This window comes from Bos javanicus, chromosome 8 (genome assembly GCF_032452875.1).
Source record: "Bos javanicus breed banteng chromosome 8, ARS-OSU_banteng_1.0, whole genome shotgun sequence".
NCBI lineage: Eukaryota > Metazoa > Chordata > Mammalia > Artiodactyla > Bovidae > Bos > Bos javanicus.
Window position 1 is genome coordinate 95,105,518 of NC_083875.1, and position 25,340 is coordinate 95,130,857.

Sequence of the window (25,340 nt, forward strand, 5' to 3'; positions counted from 1 at the left end):
CTCTCAAGAGTCTTCTCCAATACCACAGTTCAAAAGCATCAATTCTTCGGCACTCAGCCTTCTTCACAGTCCAACTCTCACATCCATACATGACCACAGGAAAAACCATAGCCTTGACTAGACGAATCTTTGTTGGCAAAGTAATGTCTCTGCTTTTGAACATGGTATCTAGGTTGGTCATAACTTTCCTTCCAAGGAGTAAGCGTCTTTTAATTTCATGGCTGCAGTCACCATCTGCAGTGATTTTGGAGCCCAGAAAAATAAAGTCTGACACTGTTTCCACTGTTTCTGCATCTGTTTCCCATGAAGTGGTGGGACCAGATGCCATGATCTTCGTTTTCTGAATGTTGAGCTTTAAGCCAACTTTTTCACTCTCCTCTTTCATGAGGTAGTCACCCCATAGTCATTCCTATCATCTATAGCCTGAGAACAAGGAGGCCCTATGAGAAAAATAGTGAGTAAACCCTGGTTATGGAGAAAATGATAAGACACTGACATATTTGAGTTTATGAACAAAACAAGCTTATGTATTTTGAGGCAAGAGTTCTAATATAAGCAGAACAAAAGAAAGTCATATGTAGAATCATAGAATTTCAGAGTTAGAAATGTCATGATCACAAGTCTAATTATATCATGTTCTGAAAACATCTGTAACCTCATAAAATTGTAAGACTAATCAAAACAGTATGGTACTGGAACAAAACAGAAATACAGATCAACAAAACAAGATAGAAAGCCCAGAGATTAACCCATGTACCTATGGGTACCTTATCTTTGACAACGGAGGCAAGAATATACAATGGAGGAAAGATAACCTCTTCAATAAGTGGTGCTAGGAAAACAGAACAGCTATGTATAAAAGAATGAAAATAAAACACTTCCTAATACCATACATATGAAAAACTTCAAAAGGGATTAAAGACCTAATGCAAGGCCAGAAACTATAAAACTCTTAGAGGAAAACACAGAACACTCTTTGACATAAATTTCAGCAAGATCCTCTTTGACCCGCCTCCTAGAGTAATGGAAATAAAAACAAAAATAAACAAATGGGGCCTAATTAAACTTAAAAGCTTTTGCACAGCAAAGGAAACTATAAACAAGATGAAAAGGCAATCCTCAAAACAGGAGAAAATAATTGCAAATAAAGCAACTGACAAAGGATTAATCTCCAAAATATACAAGCAGCACATGCAGCTCAGTATCAGAATAAAAAATAACCCAATCAAAAAGTGGACAAAAAACCTAAACAGACACTTTTCCAAAGAAGACAAACCGATGGCCAATAAATGCATGAAAAAAAAAAATGCTCAACATCACTCATTATTAGAGAAATGCAAATCAAAACTACAATGAGGTTATCACCTCACACCGGTCAGAATGGCCATCATCAAAAAATATACAAACAATAAATGCTGGAGAGAATGTGGAGAAAAAGGAACCTTCTTGCACTGTTGGTGGGAATGTAAATTGATACAGCCAATGTGGAGAACAATATGGAGAGTCCTTAAAAAACTAGGAATAAAACTACCATAGAAAAGAAAGAAAGTGAAGTCGCTCAGTCATGTCTGACTCTTTGCGACTCCATGGACTGTAGCTTACCATGCTCCTCCATCCATGGGATTTTCCAGGCAAGAGTACTGGAGTGGTTGCCATTTCCTTCTACAGAAGATCTTCCCGACCCAGGGATCAAACCCTGATCTCCTGCATTGTAGCCAGACACTTTACCGTCTGAGCCACCAGGGAAGTCCCAAAACTACCATATGACCCAGCAATCATAGCTGCTGGGCATATATCCTGAGAAAACGATAATTCAAAAAGACAAATGTACACCAGGGTTCATTGCATCACTATTTACAATAGCCAGGACATGGAAAGAATATAGATGTCCATTAACATATGAATGGATAAAAAAGTTGCAGAATATATATATACAATAGAAAACTACTCGGCCATAAAAAAGAATACATTTGAGTCAATTCTAGTGAAGTGGATTAAACTAGAGCTTGTTATACACAGTGAAGTTAAATCGGAAAGAGGAAAACAAATATTGTATATTAACACATATATATGAAATCTAGAAAAATGGTATGATGAACCTATTTGCAGGGCAGGAATAGAGACAGAAACAAAGAGAAGAGAGTTGTAGACACAGTAAGAGGAATGAGAGGGTGAATGAATTGAGAGAGTAGCATTGAAACATACACATTACATTACCATATGTAAAACAGATAGCTACTGGGAAGCTATTGTATAACACAGGGAGTCCTACCCAGTGCTCTGTGACAACCTAGAGGGGTTGGATGGGGTGGGGGCGGTGGTGGGAGGGAGGCTTAAGAGGGAAAGGAAACATGTAAACTATGGCTGAGGCTTCCCAAGTGACACAGTGGTAAAGAATCTGCCTGCCAACGCAGGAGACTTAAGAGAACTTGGGTTTGATCCCTGGGTAGGGAAGATCCCGTGGAGGAGGGCATGGCAACCCACTCCAGTATTCTCGCCTGGGAGATCCCATGGACAGAAGAGCCTGGTGCCTTACAGTTCATGGGGTCACAAAGAGTCGGACACAACTGAAGAGACTTCGGATGCATGCACGCATGGTAAAAATCAATACAGAATTGGAAAGCAATTATCTCCCAATTAAAACTCTTTTTTTTTAAAAGTAGGGTTTGGAGAAAGACTGGCTAAAGAGGCCTTCTGATTGCCTACTACAAGAAGCTTGAAAAAAGATTCTGATAGGGCCATAACTCCTGTGGCATAGGCAGTCTGTGTCCCTGTACTTTTGGCACCTCCAGGGTCCCTGCAAGCCAAGCAGCTGCTCCACCTTCATGCTCAACTCTCACTGGGACAGAGCTGCCACAGGTAAAAATAGTCTTGTGTCTATGCACGCAGGGTTGCTTCGGTCATGTCTGAGTCTTTACGACCCTGTAGACTGTGGCCTGTCAGGCTTCTCTGTCAGAGAGGAGGGTTCTCCAGGCAAGAATACTGGAGCATATTGGCCAATACTGGTTGCCATACACTTCTAGAGCACTACATTTCCTGCTGCCCTAGCTGCCAACTCCCCTGAGTACTTGCTGCTACCAGAACCCCTGCGACCCAAGCAGCTGCACCACCTCCACACCTGGCCCTCACAGGGGTAAACCCAAGTCCTCCAGGGCAGCCTCAGGAACAAACCCCAGTGGACGACTCACATGTAGAGGTGGAAATAAAACCACTATTGAAACCCAAGGGTAGTGTGGCTAAGGAAAAAGACCCAAAACCTTCCCACCAGCTGTACAAGCTGCAGATTAAATCCAAATGATCAACTAAGCAGATTCTGTGTCTATGGAATATATAAAAGGCCATTGAGAGCTATCACGAAAGAAAATGCACTATTTCTGATAGCTGCAGACACTGGAGGCAGGAACACAGAGGAGTAGGACCAGATTAGAATCTGAGAGCCCCCCCAGCAAAGCCGAAGATCAGCACAGTGTTGGAGGGCATCCTAGGGAGGTGAGGTGAGGTGGACTGTGACTCCCAGTGAGGGAAAGGACTCTGACAGCAGTGCCTCAAGAAAAACACTTATTATTCTTATTTTTTTACTTGTTCAGTAGATTCTTCTGGATTTTTTTCCTTTATTTCCCTTTTTTCTACCCTCTGTTGTACTTGTCAACTTTATAGGCACTAAGAAATCCAGTTAAGCTTTTGAGCTTTTTTTTTTCCTCTGTCACATTTTTTATTGTTGTCACAAACCTCTGCCTCTACATTGGGTATTTGCAGTTCTGTGGAGTTTTCCTCTTTTTTTTATTTTCTCTTTTTTAAATTTTAATTTTTAATTTTTAAACCTATTATTATTTTTTTCTACATTTATTCCTTTGTTCGCTTTTCCTACTGTTATTTTCCCCTTGCAGTTAATCTTTAACATATATAATTCTTCTTTTTCTACCTCTATTTAACTTTGCATAGCTATCCTTTCTTTCTTTTCTTACTCTCCTTTCCTCTCAACATATTTGTTAGTTTTATTTTCATTGCTTTATTCCCCAAATGGCGCCTTGCTTTAGTTTTGATTTCCAGCTTGTGCTTTAATTAGTTTTGTTCTGGTAGATATAATATTTGGTTTCTTTTCTTCGCCAGGTCAATCTATCATACTTTATTTTTGTTGGACTGTTTTGATTTTGCCTATGGGTATATATTCAGTCACACTTTCCATTGTTGTTATAAACCTCTGCCTCTATGTTGGGCTTTTGCAGTTCTGTGGAGTTTTCCTTCTTTTAAAATTCTTCCGATTTGGGGGTTTTTTTTCCCCCTCTTTTTTGTAACTTTAATTTTTTAAACCTATTATACTTTTTCTTCGGAGAAGGCAATGGCACCCCACTCCAGTACTCTTGCCTGGAAAATCCCATGGATGGAGGAGCCTGGTGGGCTGCTTTGTTTGCCTTTCCTACTATTCTTTTCCTCTTGCAGTTAATCCTTAATGTATATAAGTCTTTTTTATCTACCTCTGTTTAACTTTGCATATATATTCTTTCTTTCTTTTCTTTCTTCTCAACATATTTGTTAGTTTTGTTTTCATTGCTTTATTCCCCCCTTGGTATCTTGCTTTAGTTTTGTTTTCCAGTTTGTGCTTAAGTTAGTTTTGTTCTTAACTGCTAATTATAACTTTTTATTTCCTTTGTTTGCCAGGTCAATCTACTGTACTTTATTTTTGTTGGACTATTTTGACTTTGCTGATGGGTATACATATATACGTGTATATTCCATTATTTTAATTATTATTTATCTGATTTTGTAACTTCCATTTGTCTGGGGTTCATCTTTGGTTTCTCATTTTTTGGATATTTGTTTAATCTCACTTAATGCCACAAACCACTTGTGGAATCTTTGTTCCTGACCAGAGAACAAGCCCTGAGCCTTTAGAGTGGGAGCACTAACTTCAAGACCCCAGACTACCAGAGAACTAACCCTAGGGGGTTATCAAATAGTGAGAACTCACACAAAGGAAACCACTTGAATACAACACCTGGCATCACCCAACCACCAATAGCACCCTGGACAGGATGCCTCAACTAAACAACAAACAAAACAAAAATACAAACCCAATCATCAGCAGACAGGATTACCACCTCACTCAGCATTGCTCATCAGAAGAAAAGCAAACAAACAAACAAAAACTCAACACAAATCTCACCCTATAAGAAGTTTACACAAACCACTGGACCAAACTTAGAGGGCAGAAACCAAAAGGAAGAAAGACTTCAACCTGCTTCAAGGAAAGAATTCAACTTTCTTGAATCCTCAAACACAATCACTTAAAACAAAACAAAACAAAAAAATACTTAAAGGCAGAGAAATACTGCACAAATGAAGGAACAAACTAGAAACACAGAAGTCCAAATAAATGAAGAGAAAATAGGCAAACTACCAGAAAAAGAATTCAGAATAACGATAGTAAAGATGATTAAAAAAAAAAAAAAAACCTTGAAAACAAAATGGAGAAAATGAAGAATCAATTAACAAAGACCTAGAAGAATTAAAGAATAAACATACATAGACAAACAACACTATTACTGAAATTGAAAATACTCTAGAAGGAATCAATAGCAGAATATCTGAAGCGGAAGAACAAATCAGTGAGCAGGAGGATAAAATGATGGAAATATCTTCTGAAGAGCAGAATAAAGTAAAAAGAATGAAAAGAGTTGAGGACAGTCTCAGAGAGTTCTGGGACAATATCAAATGCACCAACATTCGAATAATAGGGGTCCCAGAAGAAGAAGAGAAAAAGAAAGAGTATGAGAAAATTTTTGAAGAGATGATAGTTGAAAATTTCCCCAGCATGGAAAAGGAAATAGTCAATCAAGTCCAAGAGGAAAAAAGGATCCCATACAGGATAAACCCAAGGAGAAACATGTCAAGACACATACTAATCAAACTGCTTCTGCTGCTGCTGCTGCTGCTGCTGCTAAATCGCTTCAGTCGTGTCCGACTCTGTGTGACCCCATAGACGGCAGCCCACCAGGCTCTGCCATCCCTGGGATTCACCAGACAAGAACACTGGAGTGGGTTGCCATTTCCCTCTCCAATGCATGAAAGTGAAAACTAAAAGTAAAGTCGCTCAGTCATATCCGACTCTTAGCGACCCCATGGACTACAGGCTACCAGGTGCCTCCATCCATGGGATTTTCCAGGCAGAAGTACTGGAGTGGGTTGCCATTGCCTTCTCCGACTAATCAAACTAACAAAGACTAAACACAAAGAAAGAATATTAAAAGCAGCAAGAGAAAAGCAACAAGTAACATACAAGGGAAACCCCATATGCTTAACAGCTGACCTTTCAGCAGAGACTCTTCAGGCCAGAAGGGAATGGCAGGATATATTTAAAGTACTGAAAGGGAAAAATCTACAACCAAGATTACTGTGCCTAACAAGAATCCCATTCAAAATTGATGGAGAAATAAAAAGCTTTTCAGGCAAGCAAAAGTTAAGAGAATTCAGTACCACCAAACCAGTTTTAAAACAAATTTAAAGGGACTTTTATTGTCAAGATGGAGAAGGCAATGGCAACCCACTCCAGTACTTTCGTCTGGAAAATCCCATGGACGGAGGAGCCTGGTTGGCTGCTGTCTATGGCGTCACACAGAGTCAGACACAACTGAAGTGACTTAGCAGCAGCAGCAGCATATTGTCAAGAAATACAACAGAAGAAAGAGGATCTACAAAATCAACCCCAGATGATTCAGGAAATGGCAATAGGAACATATATAACAATATTTACTTTAAATGTAAATGGATTAAGTGCTCCAGCCAAAAGACACAGACTGGCTGAATGGATACAAAAGCAAGACTCAGATATATGCTGTCTACACGAAACCCACGTCAGACCTCAAAACACATACAGATTGAAAGTGAGACAATGGAAAAATATATTCCATGCAAATGGGAAGCAAAAGAAAGCTGGAATAGCAATCCTCATATCAGATAAATTAGACCTTAAAATAAAGAAGATTACAAGAGATAAGGAAGGACACTACATAATGATCAAGGGATCAATCCAAGAGGAAGACATAACAATTGTAAGTATCTATGTACCCAACATAGGAGCACCTCAATACATAACACAAACACTAACATATATATAAGGAGAAATTGACAGTAACACCATAATAGTAGGAGACTTTAACACCCCACTCACACCAATGGACATTTCATCAAAACAGAAAATGAATAAGGAAACACAAGTCTTAAATGATACATTAGATCAGATGGGCCTCATTGATATCTTCAGGACATTGCATCCAAATGCAGAAGAATACACCTTCACTCAAGTGCACATGAAACATTTTCCAGGATAGACCACATCTTGGGTCACAAATAAAACCTCAGTAAATTTAAGAAAATTGAAATCATGCCAAGCATCTTCTCCAACCACAATGCTATGAGACTAGATACCCATTACAAGAAAAAAACTGTAAGAAACAGAAACACATGGAGACTAAACAGCATGTTTCTAAATAACCAACAGGTTTCTGAAGAAATCAAAAGGGAAATAAAAAGATTTCTGGAAACAAATGACAATGAAAACACGACAACTTAAAACCTATGGGATGCAGTGAAAGCAGTTCTAAGAGGGAAGTTTATAGCAATACAATCCTACCTCAAGAAACAAGAAAAACATCAAATAGCCTAACTTTACATCTAATGGCACCCCACTCCAGTACTCTTGCCTGGAAAATCCCATGGATGGAGGAGCCTAGTGGGCTACAGTCCATGGGGTCGTGAAGAGTCAGACACGACTGAGCGACTTCACTTTCACTTTTCACTTTCATGCATTGGAGAAGGAAATGGCAACCCACCCCAGTGTTCTTGCCTGGAGAATCCCAGGGATAGGGGAGCCTGGTGGGCTGCCGTCTATGGGGTCGCACAGAGTCGGATACAACTGACGCGACTTAACAGCAGCACACCTAAAACACCTGGAAAAAGAAGAACGAAAAAACCTCAAAATTAGTAAAAGGAAAGAAATCATAAAGATCTGAGCAGAAATAAATGAAAGAAACAATAGTAAAGATTAGTAAAATTAATTTATTAAAGATTAATAAAATAAAGTTTGGTACTTTGAGAAGATAAACAAAATTGACAAACCTTTAGACAGACTCATTAAGAAAAAAAGAGAGAAGAATCAAGCCAACAAAACTAGAAAAAGGAGAGATTACAACAGGCAAAGCAGAAATAAAAAGGATTATAAGAGACTGTTATGAAGAACTATATGGCAATAAAATGGATAACCTGGAAGAAATGGACAGATTCTTAGAAAAGTTCAATCTTCCAAGACTGAACCAAGAAGAAATAGAAATTATGAACAACCCAATTACAAGCACTGAAATTGAAGCTGTGATCAAAAATCTCCCAAAATACAAAAGCCCAGGACCAGATGGTTTCACAGGAGAATTCAATCAAGCATTTGCTGCTGCTGCTAAGTTGCTTCAGTCATGTCCAACTCTGTGCGACCCCATAGACAGCAGCCAACCAGTCTCCCCCGTCCCTGGGACTCTCCAGGAAAGAACACTGGAGTGGGTTGCCATTTCCTTCTCCAATGCATGAAATTGAAAAGTGAAAGGGAAGTCGCTCGGTCGTGTCCAACTCCCAGCGACCCCATGGACTGCAGCCCACCAGGCTCCCCCATCCAGGGATTTTCCAGGCAAGAGTACTGGAGTGGGGTGCCATTGCCTTCTCTGCAATCAAGCATTTAGAGAAGAGCTAATGGCTATCCTTCTAAAACTCTTTCAAAAAATTGCAGAGGAAGGAACATTTCCAAATTCATTCTACAAGGCCACCATCACCCTGATACCAAAACCAGACAAAGACAAAACAAAAAAAAAAGAAAACTATAGGCCAATATCACTGATGAACATAGATGCAAAGATCATCAAGAAAATTTTAGCAAACAGTTCAGCAACACATCTAAAAGCTTATACACCATGATCAAGTTGGGTTTATTCCAGGGATGCAAAGATTCATCAATATATGCAGATCAATGTGATACACCATATTAACAAATTGAAAGATAAAAACCATATGATAATTTCAATAGATGCAGAGAAAGCCTTTGAGAAAATTCAGTACACAATTATGATTAGAACTCTTCAAAAATGGGCATAGAAGTAACATACCTCAACATAGTAAAGGTCATATATGATAAGCATACAGCAAACATTATTCTTAATGGTGAAAAACTGAAAGCATTCCCCCTAAGATCAGGAACAAGACAAGGGTGTCCACTTTCACCACTATTATTCAACATAGTTCCGGAAGTCCTAGCTACAGCAATCAGAGGAGAAAAAGAAATAAAAGGAATTCAGATCAGAAAAGAAGTAAAGCTCTCACTGTTTGCATATGACATGATACTGTACATGCTGCTGCTGCTGCTGCTGCTAAGTCGCTTCAGTTGTGTCCGACTCTGTGCGACCCCAAAGATGGCAGCCCACCAGGCTCTTCCCTCCCTGGGATTCTCCAGGCAAGAACACTGGAGTGGTTGCCATTTCCTTCTCCAATGCATGAAAGTGAAAAGTGAAAAGTGAAAGTGAAGTCACTCAGTCATGCCTGACTCTTAGCAACCCCATGGACTGCAGCCTACCAGGCTCCTCCGTCTATGGGATTTTCCAGGCAAGAGTACTGGAGTGGGGTGCCATTGCCTTCTCCGGATACTGTACATAGAAAACCATAAAGATAGTGTCAGAAAATTACTAAAGCTAATCAGTGAATTTAGCAAAGTTGCAGGATACAAAATCAATACACAGAAATCACTTGCATTTCTATGTACTAACAATGAAAAATCAGAAAGAGAAATCAAGGAATCAATCCCATTCACCACTGCAACATAAAGAACTAAATATCTAGGAATAAACTTACCTAAAGAGACAAAAGAACTATACACAGAAAATTACAAGACACTGATGAACGAAATCAAAGATGACATAAATAGATGGAGAGATATTCCATATTCCCAGGCAGGAAGAATCAATATTGTGAAAATGAATACACTCCCAAATGCAATCTACAGATTCAATGCAATCACTATCAAATTAACAATGGCAGTTTTCACAGAACATTTTTCACAGACCAAAGAATTTCACAATTCATATGGAAACCAAAAAGACCCCGAATATCCAAAGATCTTAAGAAAGAAGAATGGAGCTGGAGGAATCAACCTTCCTGACTTCAAATTATACTACAAAGCTGCAGTCATCAAGACAGTATGGTATTAGCACAAAAACAGAAATATAGACACCGAAACAAGATAGAAAGCCCAGAAATAAACCCATGCACCTTTGGGCATCTTATTTTTTACAAAGGAGGCAAGAATATGCAATGGGGCAAAGACGGCCTCTTCAATAAATGGTGCTGGGAAAACTGGACAGCTATGTGTAAAAGAATGAAATTAGAACACTTCCTAACACCATACACAAGATAAACTCAAAATGGATTAAAGACCTAGGTGTAAGACCAGAAGCTATAAAATTCTTAGAGGAAAACAAAGGCAGAACACTCAATGACATAAATCAAAGCAAGATCCTCTATGATCCACCCCCTAGAGTGGTGGTGGTTTAGTCACTAAGTCATGTCTAACTCTAGAGATCCCATGGACTGTAGCCTGCCAGGCTCCTCTGTCCATGGGATTCTCCAGGTAAGAATACTGGACTGGTGTGCCACTTCCTTCTCCAAGGGATCTTCCCGACCTAGCAATCGAAGCCAGGTCTCCTGCATTGCAGGAAGATGATTTACCAACTGAGTTATGAGTGAAACCCCCTCTTAGAGTAATGGAAATAAAAACAAAAATAAACAAATGGGACCTGATTAAACGTAAAAGCTTTTGCACAGCAAAGGAAACTATAAGAAAGGTCAAAAGACAATCCTCACAATGGGAGAAAATAATAGCTAACGAAACAACTGACAAAGGATTAATTTCCAAAATATACAAGCAGCTCATACAATTCAATACCAGAAAAACAAACAACACAATCAAAAAGTGGGAAAAATACCTAAACAGACATTTCTTCAAAGACCAACAGATGACTAACAAACACATGATAAGATGCTCAACATTGCTCATTATCAGAGAAATGCAAATCAAAACTACAATAAGGTTATCACCTCACATGGATCAGAATGGCCATCAACAAAAAGTCTACAAACAATAAATGCTGGAGGGGGTGTGGAGAAAAGGGAACACTCTTGCACTGTTGTGGGAATGTAAATTGATACAGCCACTATGGAAGTCGGTATAGAGATTCCTTTAAAAACTAGTAATAAAACCACCATATGACCCAGAACACCCACTCCTAGGCATATACTCTGAGGAAATCAATTGAAAGAGACACATGTATCCCATTGTTCATTGCAGCACTATCTACAATAGCTAGAACATCGAAGCAACCTAGATGCCCATTGACAGGTGAATGGATAAAGAAGTTGTGGTTGCATATACACAATGGAATATTCAGTTCAATTCAGTTCAGTTGCTCAGTCATGTCCGACTCTTTGCGACCCCATGAATCGCAGCACGCTAGGCCTCCTTGTCCATCACCAACTCCGGGAGTTCACTCAGACTCACGTCCATCGAGTCGGTGATGCCATCCAGCCATCTCATCCTCTGTCGTCCCCTTCTCCTCCTGCCCCCAGTCCCTCCCAGCATCAGAGTCTTTTCCAATGAGTCAACTCTTCACATGAGGTGGCCAAAGTACTGGAGTTTCAGCTTTAGCATCATTCCGTCCAAAGAAATCCCAGGGCTGACCTCCTTCAGAATGGACTGGTTGGATCTCCTTGCAGTCCAAGGGACTCTCAAGAGTCTTCTCCTCAGCCATAAAAAGGAAATCATTTGAGTCATATCTAATGAGGTGGATGAACCTAGAACCTATTATACAGAGTGAAGTGAGTCAGAGAGAGAAATATAAATACAGAATCTAGAAAAATGTTACTGAAGAATTTATTTACAAGGCAGCAGTGGAGAAACAGACATAAAGAATAGACTTATGGACATGGGGAGAGGGAGGAGAAGGTGAGATGTATGGAAAGAGTAACATGGAAATTTATATTACCATATGTAAAATAGATAGCCAACAGGAATTTGCTGTATTGCTCAGGAAACTCAAACAGGGGCTCTGTGTCAGACTGGAGGGGTGGGATGGCAAGGGAGATGGGACGGAGGTTCAAAAGGGAGGGCATATATGTATATCTATGGCTGTTTCATGTTGATGTCTGACAGAAAACAGCAAAATTCTGTAAAGCAATTATCTTTCAATAAAAAATAAATAATTTTTTAAGTAGGGTTAAGTAATCTGTGAAGAAGGCTGAGCGCCGAAGAATTGATGCTTTTGAACTATGGTGTTGGAGAAGATTCTTGAGAGTCCCTTGGACTACAAAGAGATCCAACCAGTCCATCCTAAAGAAGATCAGTCCTGGGTGTTCATTGGAAGGACTGATGCTAAAGCTGAAACTCCAATCCTTTGGCCACCTCATGCGAAGAGTTGACTCACTGGAAAGACTCTGTTGCTGGGAGGGATTGGGGGCAGGAGGAGAAGGGGACGACAGAGGATGAGATGGTTGGATGGCATCACCGACTCGATGGACATGAGTTTGAGTAAACTCCGGGAGTTGTGATGGACAGGGAAGCCTGGTGTGCTGCGATTCATGGGGTCGCAAAGAGTTGGAACGACTGAGCGACTGAACTGAACTGAAGTAATCTAAGAAATGTAAGTAAACTTAGGAGGACAAAACAAAATAATATATTTAAAATTATCTTTCCCAGAAAATCCAAAACAAATATTTTCAGTACTCTTTATCTGAAATATTTTTGATATATGTTTGCTTATTATCAATATTTTTTACCTAGAGACCTCATCTGCCCCAGCATACATTTGAACCACATATTTCAATTTCTGGTTTCCTGACAATGTTGCTCCCTTTTCTTATCACATACTGTGCTGCAGTGTGGTTACCCATTATTTCATGTTTTTTCTCATGTAAGGACAATAATACACACAATTACCTCTACACTATTACATTTCTCCTTCTCTGGTGAAATCTTAGCAACAATAGAAGACACAGGTCAAATCTTACATCCCCTGTAAAGCCTTCCAAGATTCCCTCGAGTTAATTACTCCCTCCTCTATGCTACCCTGACCCTTACCTACTCCAGCAATTTTTCTTTTATGCTATAACCACTTATTAGCTTCTGAAATCTTCCCAATGGCATACTATCATCCACTATTCTCTGTAAAAAGTCCAGTGCCAAGTTAATTAAAAATAGTAGGCCATCATTAACTACTGAATTAGTTGAAATGAAAAAAAATAGTATAAATATAAATCCAAGTATCTAAAATATTGCACAATAAGAAAAATTTATATATTATTTAATCCCCCAAACCACAATTCCAAATATTTTTCTAAAATATAACATAATCTTTATATGTAGGGAACATAAAACAAAGGAAGATAAACAACTGAGTAGAATATGCTGAAGAAGTTAAAAATTTTCCCTTTGATTGACTAATGAGTTATAATACATGGTGGTGTTTCTTAAGATCCCATTGACCCTCTTATTTTATATTTCCACTCTAATTCTGCACTATAAACTCAGGTTTTACTTTTAAGAACAAATTTTAAGTTAATTCCACATATTTGCCAGTGATAAGTATGTTGTCAAAAGTCTATGGAAGATAAAGAGTTTTTGTTGTTTTATTTTGCCATGAAAGAAATTTAGTTTGCAGCACAAATGGAAAGATTCCCCTGATTCAAAATAAAAATTAAGAATCAAAATTGTAATACTCCTTCAGAGAAATGGAAGTAAGACTAAGAGACAACCTTTTTTTTTCTTTTTAAGAATTTCTCACAATTCTTCTTGTCTTCCTGAAATATTTGCTCATATTTAGCTTATTCCTCAAATATATTCTAAAAGTAATGTAGGGAATATAAGCTCAAGTCTTGGCCACCATATATGACCTGTGTGAGCATTTATTTGAGCATTAGTTTTCTCATCTATCTTACAACATTATCTGGTGATAATCCTTAAGAGTAGGGAAAATGTCATATCTATAATGAATCCCTAGTCCACACAAGGCACATCCACAGTGTTGAATAAATTAAAGAAGAAATCAACTCCAAGTCAGCACTTACATTATCTATCATTATTAATTACTGAAACAAATTTTAAAAGGTGGTGTATCAACCTAGAGGGGTGGGATGGGAAGGAGATGGGAGGGAGGTTCAAAAGGGAGGGGATGTATGTATACCTATGGTTGATTCATGTTGAGGTTTGACAGAAAACAACAAAATTCTGTAAAATAATTATCCTTCGATTAAAAAATAAATAAATTTTTTTAAAAGATGGTGTATACAAGACATGTAGCACACCACAAAGATGTCTTATAAATTAATTAAATTATACTGCCTCTTCTACCTACTGCCTTCCTTATTTCCTCTCTGGTTTTTGAAAATAAAAAAGTTAAGCAATGATTCATGGGTGTCTGTACCTGAATGAGGCAGTGAGAGACAATCATATGCTGCACTTTTCATTGTTATTACTTAATTAAAAGAAACTTTAAGATAGTATAAATGAGCTTACTATTATTTTTTTTACCTAGTACATTTTATGTACATACCTATTATCTATTGTTTTCTGAGTTTTGGACAATAAGGTAGTTAATCATGAATTCCTAAGTGGTTCCATTTGAGTAAAGTGCAAATCAGAGGAAGCACTAGTAGGAAGTGACTAAAGAGGAGGAGTTGACCAAAGAAAGTAAACTCGGGAGTTCAGCCTTCATTTTACCTGATTAAGGAAGGAATAGATGATGGGGAGACTTGAGGTGGAAAGAGACTAACAAGCCAGACAGAATAAATAGAGAAATACAAAAATGTAATGAGGCCCTCCTATGAGCCATATGCTTTCAAATAATGCCTCATTTGACCCTTAATAAGACAATAATACATTCAAATTTCACTATTAAGTTATATTTAACCCTTATGGTATGCTCAAATCTGGCCTCAGGAGAATTTCAAAATCCTTATTCATTGTAGCATATTCTCCATTCCAAATATCAGCATTACTTTGTTTTTGACGTATACTAGGAAATGACATAAGTATGATTAGTTAATGAATTAAGAAGAGGGCAATCTCATAAAAAGGAAGAGGTGTAAACCTTCTTAGTCATAAAATATGTGGCGGGAGCTTCTAATTTTTCTATTGTTTTCACTGTGACTGAAAGAGTTCCTATAGAACTCAAGATTCTCAGAGATGACAACTATAAACTTTGTATAAAGTATCAAAAAAATTACTCAGAAGAAGTAATGTTTTTATGTGAGTTTCACATTTCAGGCTATTGGCTGAACTAGGCATTGTATGGAATGGGAAAAACTCTGATATTAAACTAGCACTTTCTCTGGACAAGCCAGTTGTGTTCTGGGAAAACACAGCCACTCTAACTTAAGAAAAGAATTCCAGAAAGGAGAGATACAGAAAAAGCATCATGTTCTGCGTTAAAATCTTAACCAGGTTCTTTGATTGACTCCTATGCACAACTCAGCTAAAGATAAAAAATGTACATTTAACTAAAATATGAACAGTTGACAAAAAGACCACATTTACAGTTTGATTCAAACCAGTTCATCACAAAACCAGCACATAGGAATTTATTGTAATTCAGAGTCTCCAAATATCACATTGTCCCAGAAACAATCCAAAATTACTTATCATATAAAGAATCTGAAATAGATGACACACTCTCAAGATAATAGGTAGTCAGTAGAAGCCAAAACTCTGAGATAGCCCAAATGTTGAAATTATAAGAAAGGATGATAACTAGTATAACTATTTAGATAAAGTAAAGGAAAAAATATTCACAAAGAAGAAAAAAATACTAAATTTCAGTGGAGAAATAACTACAGAAAGAACCAAATGGAAGTCTATAACTGGAAAGTATTACTATAATATCAGAAATTTAAAATTCATGGAATGGGTTTAACAAAAGAATAGAGATGATCCAACTGAGCTATCAGGGAAGCCCAAATAGAAGTGATAAAGAATCCAAAACCTGGAATAATATCAACATCATGGCACCATGAATCATTCTCTTTTCTCTCTCCTTCAGGCAGTTCAGTCACTCATTTGTGTCCAACTCTCTGCAACCCCATGGACTGCAACATGCCAGGCTTCCCTGTCCATCACCAACACCCAGAGCTTGCTCAAACTCATGTCCATCGAGTCAGTGACGCCATCCAACCATTTCATCCTCTGTCGTCCCCTTCTCCTCCTGCCCTCAATCTTTCCCAACATCAGGCTCTTTTCAAATGAGTCAGTTCTTCGCATCAGGTGGCCAAACTATTGGAGTTTCAGATTCAGCATCAGTCCTTCCAATGAATATTCAGGACTGATTTCCTTTAGGAAATGGGGTCGCAAAGAGTTGGACATGACTGAGCGACTTCACTCACCCACTCATTCAGCTTTCTTTATGGTCCAGCTCTCACATCTATACATGACTACTGGAAAAACCATAGCTTTGATTATACAGACCTTTGTCAGAAAGGTAATGTCTTTGTTTTTTAATATGCTGTCTAGGTTTGTCAACTATTATCGTCCCATATATGGGCTTCTGAGGTAACTGAGATGGTAAAGAATCTGTCTGCAATGCAGGAGACCCAGGTTTGATCCCTGGGTGGGGAGGATACCCTGGGGAAGGGAATGGCAACCCACTCCAGTATTCTTGCCTGGAGAATTCCATGGATAGAGGAGCCTGGAGGGCTACAGTCCACAGGGTCACAAAGAGTTGGACACAACTGAAGAAACATAGCAGCAGTAGCAGCATTGTCATATATATATATAATACATGCAATATACAAGATCTATGATAAAATATAAAGAGTGCCAACCTAGGCATAATATGTTCCAGAAGGAGAACAGAGAAAGAAGATGATTGAAAATGTATATAAAGAAATTATGGCTGAAAACTTACCAAATCTAAAAAAGGGTTAGATGAAGGAATCACAGAGGGTCCCAAACAAGATGAAATCAAACAAACTCACATCAAGACATATCATAACTAATTAAAATGGCAAAAATTAAAGAGAGGATTCTAAAGGTATCAAGAGATAAACAGTCAGTTACAAGAGAACCTCTATAAGGCTATCAGTTGATTTATCTGCAGAAACTTTTCAGGCAGAAAGGGAGCGGCATGAAATATTCAAAATCCTGGAAGGAAAAAAACCTGAACTCCAGGATATTCTCCTCAGCAACATTATCATTAAGACTAGGAGGAAAAATAAAGGATTTCTCAGGCAAGCAAAACTTAAAAGATTACAGCAATACTAAACCTAACCTAAAAGAAATACTGAAAGGTCCTCTCCAGACAGCAAAGAAGCAAGAGTCTATAGGGAGAGGAAAAATCACAATAGGAAAGGCAAATATACAAAAGGACTGAATCTCACTCTAAGCCAGTACATAGATTTAAAAAAACAAACAAACAAAAATTTGTAAAAGCAATTATAGCTACAATAAATAATAAACATGAACATGTAAAGTAGGAAAGGAAAATCACAAAATTTGGGGGAGGAAAGTAAAAAAAACATAGATCTTTTAGAATGCATTTTAATTTATATGACTATTAGTCTGAAGCATGTAGGTATTATTGTGGGTTAACATTATTGAAAACTAGGGTAACCAGAAATCAGAAACTACAATAGATTCACACACACCCAAAAAAAAAAAAAGTAACTCAAGCATAAAAATCAAAGAAAACCATCAAATCAAAAAAGAAAAAGAAGAAAAAATAAACAAAAATGAACTACAAAATCAACTGGAAAACAGGGTTAAAATGGCAATAAGTACATATCTATCAATAATTACTTTCAATGGCACTGGACTAACTGCTCTAATCAAAACATATAGGGTGAAATTTAGAATGATGGCACTGATGAACAAATTTGCAGGGCAGCAAAGGAGATGCAGACATAAAGAACAGACTTTGGGACACAGTAGGGGAAAGAAGGAGGGATAGGATTTGAGATAGTAGCACTGAAACATATACATTACTGTCTGTAAAACAGATAGTGGGAATTTGCTGTATGATGCAGGGAAATCAAATCTGGTGCTCTGTGACAACCTAGAGGGGAGGTATGGGATGGAAGGTGGGAGGGATGTTCATGTTGATGTAGGGCAGAAACCAACACAATATTGAAATTATCCTCCAATTTTAAAAAAATTTTTTAAAGAGACAAACAAACAAAAAAGACACAATAGACCAGATAGACTTAATCATCACCTACAGGACACTACATTCAAAAAAATTAAAAAATACACATTCTTTTCAAGTGTGCATGAACCACATACAAAAATAAGTCTCTACAAATTTAAGAGGACAGAAATTATTTCAAGTGTCTTTTCTAACCCTAGCATTATGAAACTAGGAAATCAAACAGAAAGAAAAATAGGAAAAAACAAATACATGGAGACTAAACAACATGATACTAAAAAACCAATGGGTCCACAAAGAAGAAATCAGATATAAATGACAATGAATAACTACCTTACAAAATTGATGGGATGCAAAATTAGTTCTAATAGGGAAGTTCATAGTGATACAGGATCTGGTTTTGAGACCTGATCTGCTATTGAGAAACTAATGAATAAAATAATCATATTTCCCATTTGTCTAGTATCTTAAAGTTTTCAAACATTTTCATATAAAGGATTGCATTCTATACTCACCTCACATTGACCAACTGATCTTTTCAAGTTGGATTTTAATAACTGTAGAACCCAGAGAATGTGTGATTTCAGAGATGGTCTAACACTATACTATTTGACTCCAGGTTTCCTTAAAATGTTCTTTACATTTTCATATATGAATATATTTGTAAACACAAATGAACAAGATAAAATAATGTAAATACTGAACAGTTGAGGGGGAAATACTACAGAACATAGTGTTAGTGACAAAAAAATGTACAGTAAGTACTTAGTGAAGTTTAAAACCAAAAAAGGAACAGAAATATAAGGAAAGAATGAGGAAAGAAATTCGCATTCAGGAGTCAAATTGGTTCTTTTATATCAGAGCTAATTCTGGTAAAGTCTGGAAGATTTTCTAAACCTGTGGAATGTTCCCATTCATGCTACCTTCTTTTTCTTCTCTGTTGCCTCTATTAATTAAAGTAAAACTTTAAAGGAAAGAATGAATCATGAGTTATTTGAGAAACCTTGTTCCATAACCAATCAGGATGGGAATAAAAACTGCAAGGGTGGATCTCAGTACTCTGAAGCCTACAGGAAGGAAAACAAGGTAAGGGCAAGTGGCTGGTCAAGAAATGTGAAAGTGACCAAGGAATTTATCAGCAGGAGGTGTACCACTTCAACCTCTGCAGTTCCAAAATGACCCCTCTAAAACACCAATCCAAAAGTATCCAGTTCTTTCTTACAGCTCTTACTGGATGCTATAGTATACCATAGTAGTTTTAAAACTTTTCCCAGAAACTTTTATTTTTGCCAAATAAAATATGAAGAAACACAGAACATATGAAACAAAGGCAGAGCCAGCTAGAGGGTGAGGGGGTATCAGAGATCTGACTTCTTGGAATGTCCTATTCTACCCTCACTCCTTCAGTGCAATACAGATCCAACATACTATGAATGCATTTCCTTTGAATGCAAACAAAGGAACCCGTTTAGAAACTAGTGGAGAAGAAAAATATTTAATATTAAATATTCTTCATATTTTGTTCAAGTCAGTCTATATTCCTCAAGATTGTGACCCCTTGGTGATGTTTTGGTTTTCGTTTCCATTTATATTTATATTTATGTGTGTATATATATATATATTTATGTGTGTGTATGTGTGTATATATATATGTATTGCTAACAGGTAGCATAATGCCTGAAACAAAGTAGATACTCAGTAAACACTGGTTGATTAAATAATTGAATTAAGGAAGAGATGACTCAATGAATGAATGGAAAGCTCATATTTTACAGGAAATTCATGTAACAGTAAAAATACCTAATCTGTGACACTTTAAATCCATTATTACAAAGTTCCCAGAGAACTGTACAACCAAGTTCTTCAGAGACTAAGTAATTTTTATGTCACTTAACAGTAATTATAATTTTCACTCAAAGTCATACTGCTCATCTGTTGAAACAAAAATAGATCAAATTTCCTCATCAGTTAGGATGTACGCACAAAGCCTCACATTCCTTCAGACAACTCTGTACAGAAGTATGCTTGCCAGATTGCAGGCAAGAGAATATCAGCTCTAGGAAAAATAGCATCATTTTTCTACTCTTTCCTATGAAACTCCAGTACTTTGGCCACCTCATGCGAAGAGTTGACTCATTGGAAAATACTCTGATGCTGGGAGGGATTGGGGGCAGGAGGAGAAGGGGACTACAGAGGATGAGATGGCTGGATGGCATCACTGACTCGATGGATGTGAATCTCAGTGAACTCCGGGAGTTGGTGATGGACAGGGAGGCCTGGTGTGCTGCAATTCATGGGGTCGCAAAGAGTCGGACACGACTGAGCGACTGATCTGATCTGATCTGATGATATACACACAGCCAGGTATCTAACACCCAAAAGTGGTCATCCCTCTCTAAATTCAAACACTACCCCATTATGAATTGCTGGGAGCCAGCATGAGGAACTCCGCCCATGGCAAAAGTCATGAGGAAGGAGGCTCAGCATACGCAAAGGCGGGATTGAGCCTCAGGAGTCCCCCTGGAAATTCTCGAGCATCTACCCCCAAAACCAGAGTCTGCCTACTTTCTGATTTGTGCTCTCACCTACACCTTTGACTTTATGGAGGGCTGTCCCCCACTACCTCTCTCTGAAAAAAGGAGTTAACTTACAGCTCCAGTTAATAAAGTTCCTTGGTGTGATAGTGTTTCAACCTACAAACTCCTTTGGAAGTCCTCTAGCCTGCATAAATAGGTTTTTCCAGCCACATGTGATTGCTCAGGGCCTCCCAACTGTGAGGGGCATGAGATGTTCTAAACTGTCTAAATACAGATTCCTTTGAGCAGTTAAAAGATTGATTAGAAATTGGATTGGTGAAGGGTTTTTCACTTCTTGGGCCAATGTTTGCTGCTAAGTCTCCATACCCCTTACCTGCTGTGTCCCTGGCAGTGTATTGATTAATATAATTGGTGTAAGTAGTAGCTTTAATGTTTGTAACCTTGGACCCTTGAGTTAATTCTTTCTCTTGTTATAGCCCACCACACCTTTGCCCTGTAGGAATGCAACTTTATCTAATGCTTTTGGAGGGTGGCGCCTGACTAATCACCTTTAGAGAAAAATAAGTTTTCTGAAGAAAGGGTCTTAAAAGTTAACAGGCCTCCGGGCCAGAAGATGATGCAAATCACCTAAACTTTTGCATATGATAAGTTTGCAGGAAGAAACATACTGCCTGGCTTACTGCATGACTCTACCCCTTCCCCCATTATCCTCTATGCATAACTTAAGGTATAAAAACTACTTTGGAAAATAAAGTGTGGGCCTTGTTCACTGAAACTTGGTCTCCCCATGTCGTTCTTTCTCTCACTTTCTGGCTGAATTATTCAGCCTCTTTTCTCCACTGAATTTTCTCACTGAGCTATCCTTATTCTATTACTCTTTATATCCTTAATTAACGTTTAATTAAGCAATTGTTTCCTGATCCTCGCTGACGCCGTCCCCGCTTCAAATTCCCTGGATCCACCGGGGCTGGACCCTGGCAATGAATCATTTAGTGCTGAATTTATGTAGCACTCTGACCCTTAAAAGGCACTTTGTACTTTACCTTCCTAGGAAAGTTTTGAAACTAGAAAATTGATGCACATAGAAGATAAGCGGTTAAACTAGTTAAATGCTACTTCTGTTTACATAAGATTATAGAACTCATCATTCTAGAGTTAAACTAATTGTGGTTTGGATGAGAATCTTTTCTACCCATAGATTTCTTTCCCTTTTCTCTTTAAGAGAGTCATGAAGAACGTGGGCCTTAGATTTCTCTCACATTTAGACCCTGGGAACAGAAAAATGAGAATTTCAAGAATTAATGGTGCTACCAATCCTTACATTTATTTTGGAACTTACAGGTGAGAACTAGTCCTGCATTCAGAGTAAATGAATTTTTTAAAGCAACATTCACTTTCCCCCTGAGAAGCATTTTTGACAGAGTATATTCTTCACAGCTGCCTTCACATCTTTGTTCCTTAAACTGTAGATAAGGGGATTGAGCATAGGTGTCACGACTCCATAGAAGAGAGAGATGATTTTGTCTGTGACTTGGACTTTGTCTGCACCAGAGGAATCTTTAGCCTTGGGATTTGCATACATGAAGAGGATGGTTCCATAGAATATAATCACCACTGTTAAGTGGGCAGAGCAGGTGGAGAAGGCTTTGCGCCTTCCCTCTGAAGAAGGAATCCTCAGGATGGTAGAGAGAATGAAAACATAGGAAATGAAAATAAAAAGTACTGGGACCACAAGAAAAATCATGTTAGCAACAACCATGCTAATAACATTTATGGAGATATCAGCACAGGCCAATTTTAAGACAGCCAAGATTTCACAAGTAAAATGATTAATGACATTATCCCCACAGAAAGGAAGCTGCATTGCAAGAGAGGTTTGCAACATAGAATTGACACCCCCTGCAATCCAGGACCCTGCAGCCATAGGCGCATACGAATTCTTGCTCATAATGATGGGGTATCTCAAAGGGTTGCAGATGGCCACATAGCGGTCAAATGCCATCATGCTTAGAAGGACACACTCCGTGGCTCCCATAGCAAAAGAGAGAAACATTTGTACTCCACATCCGGAGAAGGAAATGGTCTTCTTTGTAGTTAAGAAGCTGCTAAGAAATAAGGGGATAGAAGAACTGGTGTAGCAAATATCCAAGAATGATAAGTTACTGAGGAAAAAGTACATGGGGGTATGCAGGTGAGAGTCACAGACACTTACAATGATGATGACACCATTTCCCAGCAGGATCACCAGGTACATAAATAACACCAGTACGAAATAAATGGCTTCAAGCTCTGGGTAGCCAGAAAGCCCCAGCAGGACAAATTCTGTAACAGAAGACTGATTGGTCTTTCCCATATTAATGGTCTTTCCATTAACTAATGATCTTTCTCATTTTCTTTCAACAAAAGAAATTCTGCAGCAGTTGGAATAAATGCGGATCTGTTACCGCAGTGTTTGTAAGAGCTGTTTGCATCCTTAAGTGGTTTCCCTTATGGGTAATGTGGACCTATAATTGGATACACAGATAGCATAAGAATATGCTAAAATCCTCTACGCTAAAATCAGTTAGACTTTCAGAACTCATGAAGAAGGCTTAAATTCAAAGAAAAGAAAATGTGTCCTTTTTAGAAGAAATTCCGAACAAATACAGCTGGGTTAGAATTATGTCTCACATTATGAGTTTGAAATTATTTTGAATGCAATGTCACCATAACATTTTGATCAAACATTCCAGAATACAACTAATGTTTTCCATAACAAAAATAATTGTTTTACAGCTACTAAAATCAAATGGTATGTGTAATCCTGCATCAACAGTAATATAACCTCAGTTGCAAATAGATTGCAACTAGAAAAACAAACTAAAAAGCTACATCTTTAGCAAAAGGATGTTTGGTAATTTCTAATTTGAGGAGAAATGTATACCTATAATATCCTAAAATATTAATTAAGGCATTAGTAATACTTATAAAAGAAAATATTTTATATACAATTATTCTTCTTAGTCTCTTTTGGTACAAATTGGGAAATCTAGGTAACTCTATTTTCCTGCCAGATAAAGAATAACAAGTTGATCTCAGAAAACTTTAGTGCACCGGTCATAATCTCCAGTCAAAACAAAAAATATATATATATGAACTGAAAGATTTAAGGGACAGGGAATTTACTCTTTTACCTTCACGTTTGAGAAAATATAGATTAGCTTCTCCCTCCACAGAAATCTAGCAGCTTAACTTCTGCTCTAAGAGCTGCTCTGCTGATGATCCTCTCACTGCATATTCAGAAAACCTATAATAAAGAGAGGTGAGTCATTCTAAAATATTCTTAAACATTAGCAATATGTTATAATTACTTGTATCAGTATTTTTATATTAAAACAGAAACAGAAGTTGACTTACTTTTTTATGAGATTGCTAGTCTCATAAATTCCAACCCAGTAAATTCAGTAAAATTCAGTAAAACAACTAAAAGAAGAACTATTTGTTTATCTTTTTTTTTCATTAATATAAAGTAGCTGTCATTTCTACATTGTGGGGAAAAAAAGGCAACTAACCACTAGCAAAACAGAACTGACTTTCAGTAAAATGAAAGCTAGAGCTTTTTACAGTCATTTATTTCACTAGTAAAGCATCAGCCAATGGAGTACCAAAACAACTTAAGATCTTTGCTGCTTTGAGGATGTTTTTAATCCCAAAAGCAATTTAAAGTTCACAGTCTGGTTTGAGTAGAATTTAGAAAATTTCTAGTACTTTGGGGATGAAGTCCCTTAGAAGCAATTAAAACAAAGTTGCTAATATGTAATATGTAACTCACAAAACAAATCTGATTCTACACCCTTTGGGAAGTACAAATTTAGAATTGTTAGCCAGGTAAAATCATTGACATGAAAATTAGAATTGACTATATCTGATGGAAAGACATGGTAGTAATCTGTGACACTTAGGTCAAAATTGAACTTACTCTCTGGATACAAAGAAGATGGTAAGACACTGGAATGAAATAAGTTATATATAGTGATGAGTATTCTTGTATCTAAAACTACAGCATTTTTAGATCCACCTCATTAGAACTGCTTCAAATGTATTCTTTTTAATGGCTGAGTAATACTCCATTGTGTATATGTACCACTGCTTTCTTATCCATTCATCTGCTGATGGACATCTAGGTTGCTTCCATGTCCTGGCTATTATAAACAGTGCTGCAATGAACACTGGGGTGCACGTGTCTCTTTCCCTTCTGGTTTCCTCAGTGTGTATGCCCAGCAGTGGGATTGCTGGATCATAAGGCAGTTCTATTTCCAGTTTTTTAAGGAATCTCCACACTGTTCTCCATAGTGGCTGTACTAGTTTGCATTCCCACTGGAGCCTATTATACAGAGTGAAGTAAGCCAGAAGGAAAAACACCAATACAGTATACTAACGCATATATATGGAATTTAGAAAGATGGTAACAATAACCCTGTGTACGAGACAGCAAAAGAGACACTGATGTATAGAACAGTCTTATGGACTCTGTGGGAGAGGGAGAGGGTGGGAAGATTTGGGAGAATAGCATTGAAACATGTAAAATATCATGTATGAAACGAGATGCCTG

At 37.7% G+C, this 25,340-nt stretch overlaps 1 protein-coding gene across 1 annotated transcript; it reads right to left on the reverse strand.

Annotated features, from left to right (window-relative positions):
- Window positions 1-21,737: 21,737 nt before the first annotated feature.
- On the reverse strand, window positions 21,738-23,466 carry LOC133253458 (olfactory receptor 13C7-like). The gene has a single exon (XM_061427070.1). The coding sequence runs from the start codon at window positions 23,100-23,102 to the stop codon at window positions 22,140-22,142; it is 963 nt and encodes a 320-aa protein (XP_061283054.1). The 5' UTR covers window positions 23,103-23,466; the 3' UTR covers window positions 21,738-22,139.
- Between the last annotated feature and the right edge of the window lie 1,874 nt (window positions 23,467-25,340).